We start from the raw sequence: 17,501 nt of genomic DNA on the forward strand, positions 1-17,501 counted from the left end.
GACGCCCGCGATCGACGTGAAAAGGGTCCCTCCCTCCCCTTTTGGCGCTAACGCAGCACCAGTGACACGTGAGATTTGCCAAGACAACTCCTTGTATTTCGACTGTCCACTGTTCTGCCAAGTGGACGCGGACGAAGTCTCCACTAGGGGTAGTGCTCCTCTCGATGGTACCATGTACACTACTGCACCAGGCCTGATGCCGAAGCCGAGGATGACGGCCGGGCGAGCAAGATGAAGGACCAGGGGGGCAATCGAGAGTTCAGTACTATGCGGTATTTGGCAAGGAAAAGAGAGACAAAAAAAAAAAGGCGCTGGCGGATGCCGTGCGGTGCTGGTCGCCCGGATGACGGGGGGGGAAGAAGACTTGGTCACGGCCCTCGTGGGCCAATTGGGAGGCCGGGGCGAAGGAGGCTGTGCTGCGCGGTTGCGTGGGGCGGCAACGAACGAGAGTGCTCGAAGGGCGCGACCAGCAGCACGCTGTCTGTGTCTGGAGAGACGTAGCGAAGTGTTTTGGTGTACATGGTACGCCCGGGTTTGAGGACTCTGGGACTGGAGGGAGACCTTCGCTTCGGAGTGGCCTGAATCAAGCAGTTGGTAGTGGCGAGGACATGTCGAGTCGTGGATGCCCTTTTTTTCGACTTCCCTGGTGGGACCGCAGTGTACGCTGTTGGGGGTTTTGTTCGGCCTTGTGGATTGACTGTTGATCGACCTTCTAGTAGCGACTGTTGGACATGATCTTCTTCATTCCCCACCATCTGATCTTTGAGGGATTCGGATGTTGAAACGAGTACCAACGTGTCGATCTCTCTACTGTAGTGTCTGTACTGATGTGGTCTGTCTTCATAGGAGCAGGCCTCTATTCTGACCGGGTGCTGGTGGGCCGCGACTCAGTGCCGGTCTTCAGCTTCCTCCCGTCCAGCTGCCGGGACCAACGCCTTCGGGTCAGCAGCAGCAGCTTCGCCTGTATGAAGCAGGAAGGCAACGGCCTTGGCGTGCCCAAACCTGATGGCGTGCATCAAAGGCGTCCTCCCCAGATTGTCCGTCACATCAGCCGACACGCCTCTCTCGATGAGAAGCTTGAGCATTTCCGTGTCACCTCGTGCAGCAGCCCAAGCCACCGCCGTATGGCCGTCGTAGTCTGCGCTGTCGATGAGTGCTCCGTGGAGAAGGAGAAGCTCGACCGTGTGAAGGCGCCTCGAGCGAATGGCCTCGGCCTCCAACGTCAGGGCATCGCCACCCGGGACCGTTCCCGATTCCATCTCTGGAGTTGATGCGAGGGCAAAGCCGATACTGTCAGCCGGCGAGGAACGTGCAGTGTCCTGCGGAGAGGACATCTGAGTGGATCCCATGGCGAGGGAGAGGATATCAAAGTTCGCATGGCCTGCTGCGGCGGTGAACACCAGTGGGGTCTGCGACCAGGCGTTCCGGGACTCGACATCGGCTCCTCTCTTCAGCAGTCGGTCGACGATGCCGCTGTGGCACGCTCCTGCCGCGTAGTGCAGTGGTGTGAGGAGGCTTTTGAGTTCCGTGGACGCACACTGCCGGGAGGGAGATGGAACAAGTTGTGGACAGTTGGCGTGTTGCGGAGTGGCATCTGCTCCTGAGATGGCGTCGTGGCCATGTTCCACGAGCAGGAGATCCACGATCGTCTCGTGGCCATTCTCAGCAGCGTAGGAAAGTGCGTTTCTCCCGTATGCGGACTCGTGCCTTGCGTCAGCTCCTCGCTGCGACAGCTGGATAGCTATTGCGTGGTGGCCGTTCTCGGCCGCACGGGAAAGTGCGGTTCGACCGTCGATGGACTGGTGATTGACCTCTGCTCCTGCGCCGAGCAAGTCTGCTGCGATCGTATCATGCCCTAGGCTGGCTGCCAGTGCAAGGGGGGCCTGGCAAAATCTTGACGGAGCATTCGCAGATGCTCCGGCATTGAGTAATAATCTGACGATGCCTGTATGGCCTCCTTCGATGCCACAGGTCAGGGGATCAATTCCTTGCCATGGAGTGGCGTCTGCTGCGGCTCCGCTGCGCAATAACGCTTCCACCATGACGTCTGACCCTTTGGTGGCATAGTAAGCGAGCGCGGACATGTTCGACGTTGAAAAGTCATGATCGCTGTGCTTCACCAGAAGCTCCGCCAACTCCTCACACGCCCGGTGCTCCTCGGCATGGTCGGGCGCATCAACGCCACCCTGTATCGAATCACACCGCGCGCTCTTGCTCGCTTCGAGCACTACTGCGATGACTTCAGGGTAGCCTGCTCGACAGGCATAGGTCAACGTGCAGATGCCTGAGTCGTCTTTGCTCATGGCCAACTGCGCATCGACTTCTAGCAGCATGATTACCTTCTTTTTGTGATTCGAGATGCAGGCTTCTACCAGATGCGGCGTACCTGCCCTGAAAACGTGACCAGACTTTGATCGAAGTTTCGGGCTCCTGGACAAAACCTTCAGAGCAAGCGAATTTCTGTTACTCAGAAGATGCCGGATGAGGTGATCTACATGGCTCGAGAAGTCTTGGTAATGCCACAAGACAGCCGCGAAAATTTGCAACAGCGTGGAGGTTGCGGCGAATAGATCCGATGTAGCTAACAGTGCATTCCCCGCCGCCTTCCGCATGTGAGGTTGAAAGTCGAATTCACGCCCATCTGGAACCAGTGGAGACGGTGCGTTGTCGCATTCGCGTTGTACGTCAGGAATGAGATCCTCGAAGCCACAGTATGAAGCTTGCATATCGAGTATCTTTCTCAAGACGTCTCTGTTGTCGCGGGCCACGGCCACCATGAGTGGCGAGCCGTAATGATAATGCGCGCCGGAGTTGACAAAGCATGCGTGCCTGGGCGCATGAGTATGGCCCCAAACGAGTTCGAGTAGTGCGGGCCGGTTGCCTTCTGCCAAAAGGCAATCAAGACCTCTCTGCTTGTAACGGCGTGTCTGGCGGCCCAACAGGATATTGAGTACGCTGAGCCAGTGCTGGAACTGAAAGTCTCGGAGAAATTCGTTCTGCGGAAGCCCTGCCTGCTGAGCCTTTTCCGCATGGTGAAAGACGTGTTGAACGGCATATCGCAAGAATGGGAACATGCGCTCGCAAGTTTCTCGAAGAAGCCGGCTCTCAGTAGTAGTATGGGCTACTGGCAAGTCCTTGGCTATAAAGTTCTTCATCTCAATCGAGTTGAAGACATGATCGATATAGTTGGCGCAGCATTTTTCAAGTCTTTCCTGACTTCTCCCTCCCACTTCGTCGGGTACTGAACTGTAAATATTGATCATGTCATGACTTTTAAGCAAAAAATCTCGAACAGACTCATGAATGAACTGTACAGTTGGCCGTCGGGATCGTCTGATTTCCGCAAGACCTTTTGAGGAAGTGATAACAAATCTCTCAATCATATCAAGTGGGATATCCTCGCGATCCCACGCCGTAGACTGGAGGCCCCCTAATGTGTTTCCTTCGCAATGGAGAGCAAAGTAGAGCTCTGGAGGGGTCAGCGGTCGTCTGGCGAAAAGAATCCACTGGAGGCAAAGCGCAAGGTGCTCCAAGTTTGTGTTGTTCCTGTCGAGGATATTTCTGAAAAGATCGTGCAAGTCTCGTGGCAAAACGTCAAGCCGCGTTCTGAGTTCCTGGATGCGACCTTGGCCGCCAACATGGGCATCATTCAAGATGTGAACAACAAGTACGACCCACATGAAAACTCCGGCTGCCTTTTGTTGTACCTCCGAACCGAAGTCTTTCGCTGCTTGTGACGTACCGAGCTTGAGTTTGGCTTCGATATACTCCTTGATATCCTCGGCATGGCCACTCTGGTTTTCTAGGACAACCTCGATACCTCTATCCAGTGTGATGATGGGATAATGTCTGCTGGAGAAGCATGTGCGCACCTGGCTTCCGAATAGAATAGCTTTCTGGCTCATGCGTCTCATGAAGTCGATCGTGTCGTGAACATCGGAATCTTTGCATTCATCTAGGGCGTCGATGAAGAACGTAACCGAATGTTTTTCCAAATGTTCAACAGCCGCTTCCAAAAGCTCTTGGAGGATACCTACATCCCAGCAATGGCGTTCAGCTGTTCGCCATCGTAGCTTATAGATTTGACTGAAGATTGCCCAAAGTGACGGGATCTCATCCAGGAGTTGAAGGAGCAAAGATCTGTACATCCCCAATGTCGACCTCTCTAAATCATCACCGCTTGCGTTGAAGAAGAATGTAATGATGATTTTGACCGATTCACTAAGCCGTGGTCAGCATGCACTCAAAAGCAGATAATTCAAGACTGACTCTAAGCAGGGATGACTCACGAGCTGTTCTTCATTTCAGTACACAGGAACTTCATGATCGTAGACTTTCCAACACCTGGTTTGCCTTGAATCCAAAGGAAGCCATAATGACGGTCAAACTTTTCAGAGTCAAGCCAATCCAAGTAGGCTTTTCTTTGAAGCAGCCACCTACATGTCTTGTCGTGTGCTTTTTTGATACTGCCCTGGCGCGCATCTAGCTGCTCGAATGCCAAGGACTGAATCAAGACTTTCTTTTGCTCTTCCGTGAGATCAGTGGCGTCCGACTCCATAAGAGGACCCGGTGATGTAGCTCGTGTTCGAGCCAAGGCGGCTTCGGCAAGCCTGCGCAGAGCATGCTTGACTTTTTGAAATTGCGGGTCTTCCAGCTCATGGAAGCGGCACATCTCCATATGGTTGGCATGGATGTGTTGCCTGATCTCCTGAGGTATATCTAGGCACGACGAGACGTCTTCGACCACTTTCTTGCCCAGCAACTGAACCGGAAGAGCTTCCTGGAAGGAGTATATTAACCAATCTTGGCGAATAGCCATTGGCTTGAAATGATCTCTGAGCTCTTCAAGTCGTTCGGAAGAAGGCAGCAGTGTGTCGAGTACCTGAGAATTGGCTGAGATCCGCATCGCTCTAGCGATCGATTGGACAATGTGGTGCGCCAGTCCTCGTGGGTCAGCACCAGCATGTGGTGTGCCGAAGAACAAAACCCCTGCCGTTGAGTCGTGAACGTCCTTCAAGAAGGCGCGCTCGTCAAGGCTCTCAGAGGATGCTTTCAACAACTCCTTCACAACAATACCTCCAAGACTGTGGACAACGAATATAATTGGCCGACCCGGAGATTGACGCCTGCCCTCGAGTTCACATAAAAGGTCCCGAGCGATGGCGTAAACCCCGGACTGGCTTCTCTGCGGGCCGAACGGATGGCTGATTCGCGTATCGTACCCATATGTCAGGACTCTTGCGTCAGGGAGAATAGTGGGCAGCAAATCTCTGGGCCAGTAAACATTGTTCTCTGGCCGTCCTTTCAAGCTATCTAATACGCCTCGAAACATCGAAGACCGTACGTTCTTGGCTCCAAAGCTGGCTTGCTTCTGGTAAGTGTAAGGCGATTTCTGGAGCCAAGTGCGCTCGGGATGGCCGGTAAATCCGTGGACGAATACGATGCTAAGCTGGTTAGTTTTTTACGTGTACGGAAACTCCCAGGTTACACATGTGCGTCCGCGTAAGCAACATCCTTGGGGTATCATGAGCATCATGGAAGATAAAAATCAAGGGGCCCAGGAGTGATCAAGAAGCAAGCGGCCGTACCCGGCAATCCTGATAGACTCATCCATCATCTTCTTAGGAATTGACGCTCGTCGACATTCAAAGTCGTGTGCACTGATAAGGGAAGCTCTCAGCTTACTCGATTGAGGAGACCTCAGGCTCAACAAGTATTGTCAACCCGTTTGCTGGGACAATATGAGCCCGCGCTGCTGCCATCGCGAGAAACAACGTGAAGCCACGGTAGGTCGGTAGTGTTACAAGAAGAACATCGACTCCGTACCAGACGGGCACAGTGAGGGGGGGGGGTACCGGGCTTGTGAGAACCAGGATCTCCTTGTGAAGGGCGTTCAAACATCAATTCCCTGATATGGTGCGAAAGGAGATGGCGAAATGAAAAATGACAAGAACACCGTGAGAAAGAATGCTGCTGCCTCAGACCGAGGATCTGATCAGCTCGTCTGTCGGTCACGTTTTCAGCCTCGAGTCTGCCTTTCCGTTGGCCGCGGCACTGTGGCGGGTGGAGTGGCGTCCAGTCACTCTGCATATCCTCATCGCGCGAGCCAGTGGTGGTGTGATGAGAGGCTGTGCTGGCAGTTTGTAGAATACTGCCGACCTGTGAGGGGTGGTAAAGATGCAGGGCAATCGGTAGGTTCTGTGACGTTGTAGACAAGTATCATCACCATCTTCTACTTACCAAGGCATACATTGTCGTCAACTGTTGTCTACTTCATCACGTAAGCCACAGCCGTGCACGTTCATACACTTTCTCTTGCCTCTGCAATCGATAACACACTGCCTCATCATGTCGCATTCGCATTCAAGTCGTCAAACCACGATTCCAGGAGAGCACCCGCTCCCAAGCGTCATGCATTTGATCTTTTATTCCAGATCCGAGCTAGCCCCTAGCCATGATCTCATGCCCTGGCCAACCGATGATGCAGTGGAAACGCGCAAATAAGAACGCCACTCCCCTGGTGAACAGAATCCCGTAGCCATTCCGCTCCCCATTTGCTCTTTGCCCTCATCTTTCTCCTTCTCTCCTCCTTAGTACTTCTTGCCATCCCTCAGGGTGTCGGCGAACTCCTCCAGCGGGCTGCGGATGAGCTTGGTCTCCTTCCACAGGTTGGGCGTCAGGAAGCCGTAGGTGTTGGAGACGGCGACGAAGGTGGCCTTCAGGGTGTTCTCGAGGGTCTTGGTGGAGCCAGCGGACGAGGTGTAGGCATCCTCAACACCAGCAAGCTGCAGGAGACGCTTGACGGCGGGGGAGGCGACGACACCGGTACCACGGGGGGCGGGGATGAGCTGCGAAACGCTTGTCAGTTTGCCGCTCTTGCTGCCAATTGGGTTCGACTGGTCGTCTTGTTCGAGATTTCAACTTACACGGACGGTAACGGAACCGCACTTGCCGGACTCCTTGCAGGGCAGGGAGTGGGGCTGACCAAGGTTGGTACCCCAGAAACCACGACGGACGGGGATGACGCTGAGCTTGGCGATGATGATGGCGGCGCGGATGGCGGTGGCAACCTCCTTGGAGGTCTTGATGCCGAGACCGACGTGGCCGTTGGAGTCACCGATCAGGACAATGGCCTTGAAACGGGTACGCTGACCGGCACGGGTCTGCTTCTGGACGGGCTTGATCTGTTGGGAGGAAGAAGGGCGGATTAGCTGCTGTGCTTTGGTTGTGTTCCGTCATGTTCACCAGGCCGCAGCAAAATTGCTGTGCCCTGCTGCGTGGTTCTGTGGCGGCTCACCTTCATGACCTCGTCCTTGAGGGTGGGCAGGAAGGCATCGACGACCTGGTACTCCTTGACGGGCAGAGAGTGCAGGTAGATCTCCTCAATGGAGCTGATCTTGCCGGCCTTCACAAGACGACCGAGCTTGGTGACGGGCTGCCACTCCTTCTCCTCGTTCTTGCCGCCGCGACGTCCACGGCCACGGCCACGGCCACGACCGCGATCACCACCACGGGCTCCGAATCCACCACCGCCGCGAGGGGCGCTTGTTCCACGGTCAGCCATGTTTGCGCTTGTGTTGTTGTCGGGTGACAGTCGTGTCGGCGCAAGGGCGATGTTTTTGGGGGCTGTCGTCGGTTTCGTTGGGCGTGGGTGAGTTCTGAGGTCGAATTCGAAGTAGGAGGTCAGGGCCGCGGAAATTTTGCGGGGGCCCGTTCGTTTGCCCGGCCAGCAAAAATTGGTGTGGCTCGGTGATGCGAGCCCTAATTCTTCGATTGGCGGGTGCGGCCTCAACTTTTAGGCCACAACGTGCTGGTGGGGTGCGCTTCAGGGACCCCACTACATTTCGGTGGCCACACCGACAACCATCTCGGTGAGCTTCACACCGAGGTTTATTTCCGGGGGCCGGGATGACGGCGTCATGCTGGCATCTCCTCTGACAATTGAATAACGACTACATGGAGATCGCAATTTCCCGAGCTTTCGTCATAAGCATAACGTTGTAGAGGTTCAGACCCATAAGCCAGATCGCAAAGTCATTGTGCATTGCTCTACTACCCTATGTACGTCCTGTCACTGAAACAAGCAAGCATTCGTTCCCAGAAGCATTCACTCGAAGCCACCAGATATGCAACAGTCGTGAAGAAGAGACCGCAGAAGCCATGAGTCGGGATATCGTGACGTCCAAGTTGTACAAAAAAACCAAGAGAGGGGTAAAGCGGGGTATCGCAATCGCGCGCAACCATCAAACCACCAGCTCCAGCCTATTCCTTCTTCTTGATCAGCGAGTCGGATGCCGAGACACGCTGGGCCCATTCGCTGTGCATAGAGTTAGTAGATATTCGATGTTTGGAATGCAAGCCACTCACGTCCAGCTGCCATCATAGACCTTGCGCTTCTCCACAGATCCATATTGTGCCTGCTCGAGGGCAGTCTCAATGACGCAGGCAGTCACACCAGTGCCACAGCTCGAAATGATGGGCTTCTCAGGGTCAACACCCTTCTCCTTGAACACCTGCCTCAACTTCTCAGGCGAGAGGAATGCTTTCGTCTGAGGGTCGAGAAGAGCACCAATGGGGACGTTGATAGCGCCGGGCATGTGTCCCGACGACAGGCCTTCGCGGGGCTCGGGATCCGTGCCGGCGAAGCGTCCGGGTGACCGAGCATCGAGAATCTGCACGCCCTCGGCGCCCTCCTTGTTGTGGTCAAGAGCGACCTCGCGAACCTCTTCAAATTCAGCCACCTTGCTCTCGTCCAGCGAGGGGATCTGGTAGGTGCAACACTCAACAGAGTACAGCTCGCCCGACTCGGTGGGCAGGCCCTCCTCGACCCATTGCTTGAAGTTGTTCAGGACGTGGACCTTGGGGTGTCCGAAGATCTTGAACGTCCAGCCGACACGGGGCGCGCTGAAGATGCCCAGTTCCTTCGTGTCGTACACTACGACTGTGTCGTCCTTGCGGATTCCGAGCTCGCTCATGGTCGCGGCAAAGTCCTTGCCGGACGGCAGCATGTGCGGGTAGGGGCTGTTGCGGTCGATGACCTTGTCGAGGTCAAAGAATTTCGCCTTGGGAATCCTCTGCTCGCGGAACGTGTCGATGCCTGTCCTTCCATCGTTGGGAAGAAACCAGGAGGCGCAGACGGGGACAACTCGCGGATCGGTGCTGATCTTGGTCGGGGGGTTCTTCTGCAAGGCCTCGTGCAGTTCTTTCGGGGTGACGAGGTAGGAGGAGAAGGAACGGCGGATGGCCGTGAAACCAATCTGGCGAGGTCTGGCGTGCCACCGAGGCAGCGCTGCTCGGGTCGAGCGGTAGACGGCGGCGCTGGCCATCTTGATGTGAGGGGTTCAACGGATGAGTCTTCACGTCGATGGCGTGATAGCTAGAGAGAAGGCCGAGGACGACGGCGAGCAACAGTCACAGCTTCGGAACCCGGCTTCCCGGATGAGGAACACAAGTCAAAAGCTTACTGCTGGTTCTTTTGACAAGGCATTGCACGGTGCAGGTGGTTGGATGACTCCCTGTTGTCGGCAGAGTAAGACGACTTCGTGGAGGCGTGACGACAGTGGTGGTACCAGCACAGGGACGGACGGGCGGGCGAGAGGTCGATCAGCGGCAGGAAATGGGGGAGGCAGGCGGGCTGATAAGGAACGGCATCTGGACGGACTCCGACTGGAGGGGGCGGTTGTCTTGGCTGACCACAGCTGCACCAATGCACTGTATGCGTGGAGCTTGGGCCATGTGATTAGCAGTCATTTAGTGGAACCAATTGCTAACGGGTTTGGCTGCCAGCATCTCCAACTGCCCCTCACCACTTCAAATGTCAACAAAGTGACTTTCCATCTTCACGTGCACGCCGCCCTTCTGCCGAGTCTGATACTCGAAACCTTTTCGTGGCCCAACATGAAGGTGCAAATCACTTCTTGGGATACGGTCGCAACGTGGCGGTGGGATATTCCCGAGGACGACGTCTGTGGCATCTGCCAAGTCCATTTCGACGGAACATGCCCAACTTGCAAATATCCCGGCGATGACTGCAGTTTATGTAAGTCAACTTTGGGTCAGCCAAGGATCAGTCATTGACTGCCTGAACAGTGTCAGGAAAATGTGGACATAATTTTCATATGGTAGGTCTGCTTGCTTCTACCCGTGACTGCATCTCCGCTGACTCCTGCTCAGCATTGCATCCTGGAATGGATAAAGCAAGACGCGGCGAAGGGCCAATGCCCCATGTGCCGACAGAGTAGGTTCTGCGCGGGTCCCCGCGAGTATTTGGATGCAAGCTAAGCTCTCCAGAATTTGAATGGACAAATCAGCCTGATGAGCCAGGAGCTCGGCAGGAGGTGGAGGGTGAGGCGGAGACAGAATGATCTGGCAATGAGTGATGGTGCTCTCCTTAGGCTGAATGATGGCGGGCTAGTGTGCGGCGTTATACAGGACAAATATGATACCCCTTGGCTTTCTATACTTTTACGAAAGACTTCTCTCCGACAATGATGCATAGTCCATGAGTACATCTTGGGCTCGATGAAAGCCTACGGCGAGGCAGTCAGCCTGATTTCACTAGCTGTGGCTGAGGAGATGCTGTTGCCTGTCTGTAAAAAGAACCCGGCTCTAGGGAAATCAACAGGTATACCAACGTAGAAATCACGCAAGCGCTTGCACAGCATTTGTTTAATACTTGTTACCGGCGAAAAGAACCTAGTGCATCATTGTCGTTGCACAGCGCACCTTCCGGTTCCCCATTGCCCTTTGAGCTCAGCAACATCACGACGACCTTGATATGAGATCACGTGGCGATAACGAATCCACACCGATAAGAGTGACGTCCCCCAACAGCTCCGACCATGCCATCTTCAAGGACCTTCGATCCATCTTCCCTCTCTTCCATCCCCGAGACCCCAAGTGCTCCCAGGTCATCTGACTCCAAGAGCGATGATCAGAAGGGCGTCTCCGGAAAACAACACCCCTTCGTTCACGGCCCTCTAGTCGAGAGATCGAAGGCCACGCGCCGAACCTACCATCGACCCATCTCCAAGACTGAGCTCCAAGCTCTCAAGATGGCCGACACGCATGCCCCGGCGAACGACTCAACCTCCCGCCTCAACCCCCCACACCCGGCATCCCATACCGCAGACCTGCCTCCCGAGAACCCGCGCCGGACATCCTCACAGTCTCGGCGGTCCGAGAGCGGTGCCCCGCCCCAGCCTTCCCTCGACCCCGCCGGCTTCTTCACCCTCGTCACGAACACCAAGTTTGGCGCCACAGCCTCGACGAGCCAGCAAACACACCACCCGCGCGTGCAGTACATATTCGCAGACGACGATCCCGCCGTCCTGACCGCCGCGCTCGCCGACTCGCACGCCCGAAACCAGGCCGCGTCGTCGTCGTCGTCGTCGCACAGCGCCTCGAAGCCGAAGAACCATGCCATTCTCGTCGATGTCGCACCGGTCGAGGACGGGAAGACGGGAGAATCGGCTTCGTGGCGGGTGACTTCGGCGTCGAGCCTCAGCGGAGACTTTGCCGTGACAGATGCGAGGATCACGAGGATCGAGGATTCATCGGCCGCCCGGGGCCCTAAAGCGGACGCCGAGGGACAGAGCGACGCCGAGGAGGATGACGGCGGAGCATTGATGCTGAAGATTGAGGGGGTCGAGATGACGGGAGACGACACGACTGGTGTGCTGGGCGAGTCGCTGCCCGGCTCGCAGAGCTCGGTCAAGAGCGGCGGCGGCAGCAAGGAAGACTACGCTGCTCTGTTGGAAGAGTTTGACAAGCACATGGTCATCCTGAAGAAGGTTGTCGCTGCGGGCGAAGAAAGGGCTGTGAAGACTGAGCCTGTACATACGGAGGAGGTGCCGCTACCGCCGCCGCAGCAGCAGCGCGAGGGCCTTGACGAAGACCAGGATGATCAGGCCGAGGCAAAGGCCCATGATGACAAGGGCAAAGGCAGGGCGTCCGAGTGAGGCCCAGGGCAGCGGCCCTGGTACGATTGACGATGGACGGAAGGTCCCAGTAACGATATGATGATGGACGACAAGCCCGTGAGGACGTGCATTTCTGCTTTTGTTCTCGTTTAGTAGCCAGGCGTTAGAGGTTTAGGTCCCCGTCGGACAGTGCCGCGAGGCATCCATGTTTACCATGCTGAAGGAAAGAATCACGACTCCCACTATTGTCAGTTCATACGTAAAATGTGATGTCCATCTCGATTTTTTTCATTAGCCCAGCGCCTGCTATTTACACGCAATAGATCAAGTCTAAGCGCTCTTCCCAAGCAATGCCTCAATCACACTGTCCACCTCCTCCACATTGCCGAAGATCAGGCCCCCCCTCTCATCACAGTCCTTCACCTCTGTCTCCAAGATTCCCCTACCATGCACGGGATCCACCGCCTTTCCACCCACCGTCTCCAACACCAGCGCGATAGGGCACAACTCGTACAGCCGCCTCAGCTTGGGCTTGCTCGTGCCTCCCACAGGCATGACGTAGACGCCCTGCCCCTGGACGAGCACGTGCACAACGTCCGGCACGAGCCCGCCGCAGTACCTCAGCGTCCACTTCTCGGTGATGAAGCGCGTGATCAGCGACATGTACTTCGCGTCCTCGGCTGCGGAGCGCAGGTTCGCGGGCGCAAAGTAGCGCGTCTTGAACGGCGGCGCGGCGAGGCGGATATCTTTTCGGAGGAGAGAATGCGCCGTGCCGGCGGGCTGGACGGCAACTTCGAAGCACGTCGGAGTCGACCCGGGGATGCGCAGGGCGACGATGGCGGTGGCGCGGGGCCCGTAGACGCCGAGGACGGAGGCGACCTGGCGGGTGGCGGGGTCCTGGTTGAGAGCGGTGGGGCCGTCCCAGATGCTGAGGATGGTGCCGACGGACCAGTTGGGGGCGATGATGGAGCTGCCGTCGAGGGGGTCAAAGGCGACGGTGTATTGCTCTGCGTCGGGGGCCGGGGCCGGGGCGCCGGTGTGGACGGGCGTCTCGACAGGGTCCTCCTCGCTGCTGGCGGTTGTGACGGAGGGGCAGCGGGCTAGGGCCTCGCGGAGGAGGTTCTCGCAGGAGACGTCGACGTTGAGCTGGTCATCACCGAAAGCGTTGGCGGTGCCGACGAGAGCGACGTGGTGAGAGGCCTGGAGGGTCTTGGATATGGCGTGAATGGCGTCGATGAGCGATGGAAGGAGGGATGTGCGGAGGGCGGCGCGGGAGTCGGAGGGGAGGACCGCCTCCAGGTAGCTGGTGAGCTCAGGTGTCAAACTGGTTGCCATGGTGTGCAATGTGCTGGGTTACCGGTTTTGACGTGCCCTAGAGGTGTCTCTGTGAAGTCTGTTGATGAGGAGAATGGTACGAAGCGTCTGCTTCTGGTGAGTGATTAAGGTCATAAATCTTGAGCTAGGTCCGGTCGCGGGCCGGTGAGGGATTTGACGCCGGCGCTCAACCCAACGGCAGCGGCCGGACGTGTGGATCTCAACAATATCGGTGGGACGGAGAAGTACCGGCCACATCGATGATTGCTTGCAAAGCTGCGTATTTGCTAGGCATCCAAAGGACCATGCGTGTTTTGAGAGACAGACGCCTCCTGAGCGCTGTGTGTCTCGTTTATGAGATGATCCAGCAACCTTTTGGTTAATTGGTGATATATGGCTGGAGGCATCTAGCCCAATGCTCGAATCGCCTACAAAAGTGAGAGCCAAAGTCCGTGTCCTCAAGTGAACCTTTTCTTTTCCAAGTATTCCGTTGACGTTTCTGCGTGGCTTAGATCATGAATACCACGGGGCAGCTTCACTTTTGTCAGTCACTAGAAAACTTTGTAATTGTAGGGAGTCGGCACGACAGATGCCCACAAAAAACATTTCGCAACCGGCATGCTCAAAAATCATATCCACTATGTCGTTGATCTGGAAAAGGAAACATGCCAAAGGACCATATGAGAGTACGATGAGGATCGATTGCGCGTGCGTGCCCAGAAAGCCACGATGAGAAGATCGTTTCAGGTTACGACGTGGACCAACGTGAGTGGCATGCAAGCTCAGGCAGACTAATGCCATCCGTCATTTAAGCGTCATCTTGGTTCCCCTTCAAAAGAGCTTAACGTCGCTTGGCGCCGAAGAATGTAAATGACATCGTAGCGCCGCACTGGCCAGCGCTTCAGCGCGAGGCGGGCGATGGACAACGGATCGTGGAGCGAGCGAGCGGACAAAGAGCAAGATGGATGGAAGCGGACGAGTATAGGAAGCTGAGCCGGCGGCAGAGACAGTAGAACAGACGACGATGAGAGATCGATTCGTCAAGGATGGATGACCAGCATGAGCTGAGGAGTAGCGCGACAGGTCGGGTAAGACTTGCAGGCGGGCTTGTTGAAGCGGGCAGGGCTGAGGCTGCGAAGGTTCGGGCAGGGAAAGGATAAAAGACAGAGGAGCTCGCCATTAGGAGTGCAGTGTTCTGATGCTTGAGGCAATACAGCACTAGAGCATCCTCGCCCAGGACCCGATCGCACCGATGGCAATCTAGGTGCTCTATTAGCTACCTACCGAACCTTTTCTCCCCCTTGTCATTGACTGAGGATGCCAGTGATCCCATCTATCGGAACTCTGCTGACATCAGAGGGAAGGAGCACGGATACGAGCGGGGCGCGCTGCTTTTCTTAGCCACAGTGCCTCTTGCCAAGCCTTCTTACCTACTTGCCTACCTATTGCCTGCCTGCCTGCCTGCCAAGCCTGCCTACCGTACAGGTAGGAAAGAGAAACGGCGGCACCGTCCTTGCCCCTGATCGGCTGGACAGAAGCAGCCAAAGGCAAAGCAGGAGCGACCCGCCCCACTCGGACCTGCATCAGGCCCTCGCCTGCCTCATGTTGATTCGCCCCTCACCCCAAGTCTGTTACAGAACCAACGCGCTTTAGAGGCGTCCAGCCCTTTGCCCAAGCATCAGGGTCCAATCGTCTCAGGCCGTCGCGAGCGACTCACGACTCCTGGCCCGTCTCCTGCGTCTGCGAGCTGCCATTTTGTCGAGCAGACTGCTTCTGGATCTTGCTTCGATTCTGGACCAGATTGCGGACGAGGTGAATCTCCATCTGTCGCCGTCTCTTGTCAACTACCTGCCCAAAAGAATACAAGGTCGCAGTCGGCTAAAAGCAGACATCCTCACTTCGCTTCTGTGTCTCCTGTTGGCCATCTCGCCTCGAATCGATCAGACCCGCGCACGCGCCCTCGACCAATCCTCCCACCCTACGCCGCCACTACTTGGTACACCGGGCGGCGATCCTCCTCTGACCTTTCCCTCCTCAGACCCAGTGTCAGGGGCTTTGATTACTACCAGCCCAATCCAACTTAACCTTACTTCACTGCCATTGTCCGCACCAACCCTCGCAACTCTCGGCACAACCCTTTGGACAGCACAGGAGAAAGGCTCCATATCCCTGAGACGGACCTCGAACATCCATTCCCACCTCCCGCATACCAACTCTTCATCCTCGCTCTCTTGCTGCCTCTTCCTTTCTCTCTCTCTCTGCCGCTCTGCACGAGTTCCACCATATTCGGCCTTATTGACTCTTGCGAGGCATTCCTAACGACTCCAATCGTCAAACGCCCGCCGACCAAAACCTTGCAAGGAAGAAGCCTCCGCGCTTCCGCAAAGCACAATGAGCGTATGTGTTTCAACCCATCTCCCGTACTCCCAGTGTTTCGTCTGTAAAGCTCCGCAAGAAAGAAACATGGACCTCTGCACCCCGTCTGCTCCATTCGTACTTGGCTGTCACTGCTCGAGTGCACCACTTGCCCGTGTTCTGCCTCCCTACCTATCCCGTACCTGACGCTGTATACGACGTATGGCGTCGACGATCTGACATTCTCACTCCTGTTTTGCTCTTCCCACGAGATTGCCATTCACATACCACACCCACACCACGAGCATCATTGCACCCCTTGGTCTTCTCGTCGCTAACAACATGAGCCAGTACGGGTATGTCTAGATCTCCTCCGTCACGAGCGCCCCCGTTGTTGCCTCGAATTGAGCAACTTTCGACACTTCCCCAACGAACCCCCAACAATCCCCCAACAACCACCGCCCCCTCAATCTCACAGTCGCAACTCTTGCTGACCGAATCGACCTAACAGGTACGGAGGAAGGCAGAACCCCTTCGACCAGAGGGACGACGCTGGCGGATATGGGGCCCCTCAACAAGGCTACGGTGCGCCGCCAGCACAGTCCTATGGCGGCAGGAACCAGTACAGCCAGGGACAAGACTCCTACGGTGCCGGTATGTACAATCAAACCCTCGATTTTTTTGATGGGCATACTGACGTGTGTTCCAGGCTCGAACGTCGAGATGGCCCCCCTCGCCCAGAACGCAGGCAGTTTTGGACAGGGCGACCCCAACGCCATTCTGAACGAGTGCCGCTCTATCGACTCTGGAATTGACGAGGTCGAGCGCAATCTGGACCAGCTGCGCATGCTCCAGGACCGTGTTCTCGCCGACGCCGACACATCGGGCGCCAGCCCTGCGAAGCGCCAGCTCGATGGCATTGGCAGCGAGACCATGACCATGTACCGCGCTCTCGTTGATCGCGTCCGTGTCGTCAAGTCCAACCCCGACTCTCGTACGCCCAAGAACAGCCCTCAGGTCGGCCGCGTCGACCGCCGCCTGAAGCAGGTCATCCAGCAGTACCAGCAGATCGAGTCGACCTTCCGCAAGAAGACCCAGGAGCAAATGGCCCGCCAGTACCGCATCGTGCGACCCGATGCGGATGAGAGCGAAGTCCGCCAGGCTGTCGAGGACCCCAACGGCGGCCAGGTCTTCAGCCAGGCTTTGATGCAAAGCAGTCGCCAGGGCCAGGCACGTGCTGCCCTCAACGCTGTGCAGGACCGCCACGCAGAGATCCAGCGCATCGAACAGCAGATGGTCGAGCTGGCTCAGCTCTTCCAGGACATGGACACCCTTGTCGTGCAGCAGGAGGCGGCCGTCGCCCAGATCGAGCAGAAGGGCGAGGAGGTTGCCGAGAACCTAGACAAGGGCAACGAGGAAATTGGCGTCGCCGTCGACACGGCAAGGAAGACCCGCAAGAAGAAGTGGTGGTGCCTGGGTATCTGCGGTAAGTTTCATCCACCAAACGACCGGATCGCGCCGCCCTTGCTCATACTGACTGGATGTAGTCCTCATCATCCTCATCATCGTCGGCGCGGTTGTTGCCTATGTGATGATCAACAACAGCAACAAGAACAACAACAACCAAAAGCGAGCACTCGACCTCACCTCTCTACCTATCGTCAACTCTGTACCCGTGGACGCAGACACCATGGTCCGTGTATTCAAGGACAAGATGGTCCGGCCAGGAGACTTGCAGCCCGGCGCGAACGCTGCCCGCGACACCTGGGCTGCTGGCCAAGCACGCAACATCCGTGTGGCACCACCACAATTCTAAGCGGGCATATGCGACGCCTGTTTGACGACTTTCCCCCGAAAAAGACGTTTCTAGAACGTGCCTCTTCCAACGTGGCACCTTCAACACACTCTGGA

The 17,501-nt window shown here is 56.3% G+C and overlaps 6 protein-coding genes across 6 annotated transcripts; 2 read left to right on the forward strand and 4 right to left on the reverse strand.

The window, feature by feature from the left end:
* Positions 1–887: 887 nt before the first annotated feature.
* Positions 888–4,678, reverse strand: D7B24_000531 (uncharacterized protein; the record flags this gene model as incomplete). The annotated part of the gene is made up of 2 exons (XM_028634787.1): positions 888–4,057; positions 4,441–4,678. The coding sequence occupies 2 exons, from the start codon at positions 4,676–4,678 to the stop codon at positions 888–890; spliced, it is 3,408 nt and encodes a 1,135-aa protein (XP_028492513.1).
* Positions 4,679–6,590: 1,912 nt separating this feature from the next.
* RPS2 (40S ribosomal protein) lies at positions 6,591–7,564 on the reverse strand (the record flags this gene model as incomplete). The annotated part of the gene is made up of 3 exons (XM_028634788.1): positions 6,591–6,848; positions 6,927–7,184; positions 7,298–7,564. The coding sequence occupies 3 exons, from the start codon at positions 7,562–7,564 to the stop codon at positions 6,591–6,593; spliced, it is 783 nt and encodes a 260-aa protein (XP_028492514.1).
* Positions 7,565–8,262: 698 nt separating this feature from the next.
* D7B24_000533 (uncharacterized protein) lies at positions 8,263–9,326 on the reverse strand (the record flags this gene model as incomplete). The annotated part of the gene is made up of 2 exons (XM_028634789.1): positions 8,263–8,317; positions 8,368–9,326. 2 exons carry the CDS (start codon positions 9,324–9,326, stop codon positions 8,263–8,265), a joined length of 1,014 nt encoding a protein of 337 aa, XP_028492515.1.
* A 1,515-nt stretch (positions 9,327–10,841) lies between these two features.
* Positions 10,842–11,960, forward strand: D7B24_000534 (uncharacterized protein; the record flags this gene model as incomplete). Its single annotated transcript, XM_028634790.1, has 1 exon — positions 10,842–11,960. One exon carries the CDS (start codon positions 10,842–10,844, stop codon positions 11,958–11,960), a length of 1,119 nt encoding a protein of 372 aa, XP_028492516.1.
* Positions 11,961–12,251: 291 nt separating this feature from the next.
* On the reverse strand, positions 12,252–13,256 carry D7B24_000535 (uncharacterized protein; the record flags this gene model as incomplete). The annotated part of the gene is made up of 1 exon (XM_028634791.1): positions 12,252–13,256. The coding sequence occupies one exon, from the start codon at positions 13,254–13,256 to the stop codon at positions 12,252–12,254; it is 1,005 nt and encodes a 334-aa protein (XP_028492517.1).
* Positions 13,257–15,932: 2,676 nt separating this feature from the next.
* SSO2 (syntaxin) lies at positions 15,933–17,406 on the forward strand (the record flags this gene model as incomplete). Its single annotated transcript, XM_028634792.1, has 4 exons — positions 15,933–15,946; positions 16,102–16,244; positions 16,300–17,076; positions 17,138–17,406. The coding sequence occupies 4 exons, from the start codon at positions 15,933–15,935 to the stop codon at positions 17,404–17,406; spliced, it is 1,203 nt and encodes a 400-aa protein (XP_028492518.1).
* Between the last annotated feature and the right edge of the window lie 95 nt (positions 17,407–17,501).

The sequence above is a fragment of the Verticillium nonalfalfae genome, assembly GCF_003724135.2.
Source record: "Verticillium nonalfalfae strain VnAa140/NRRL 66861 chromosome Unknown scaffold_107, whole genome shotgun sequence".
NCBI lineage: Eukaryota > Fungi > Ascomycota > Sordariomycetes > Glomerellales > Plectosphaerellaceae > Verticillium > Verticillium nonalfalfae.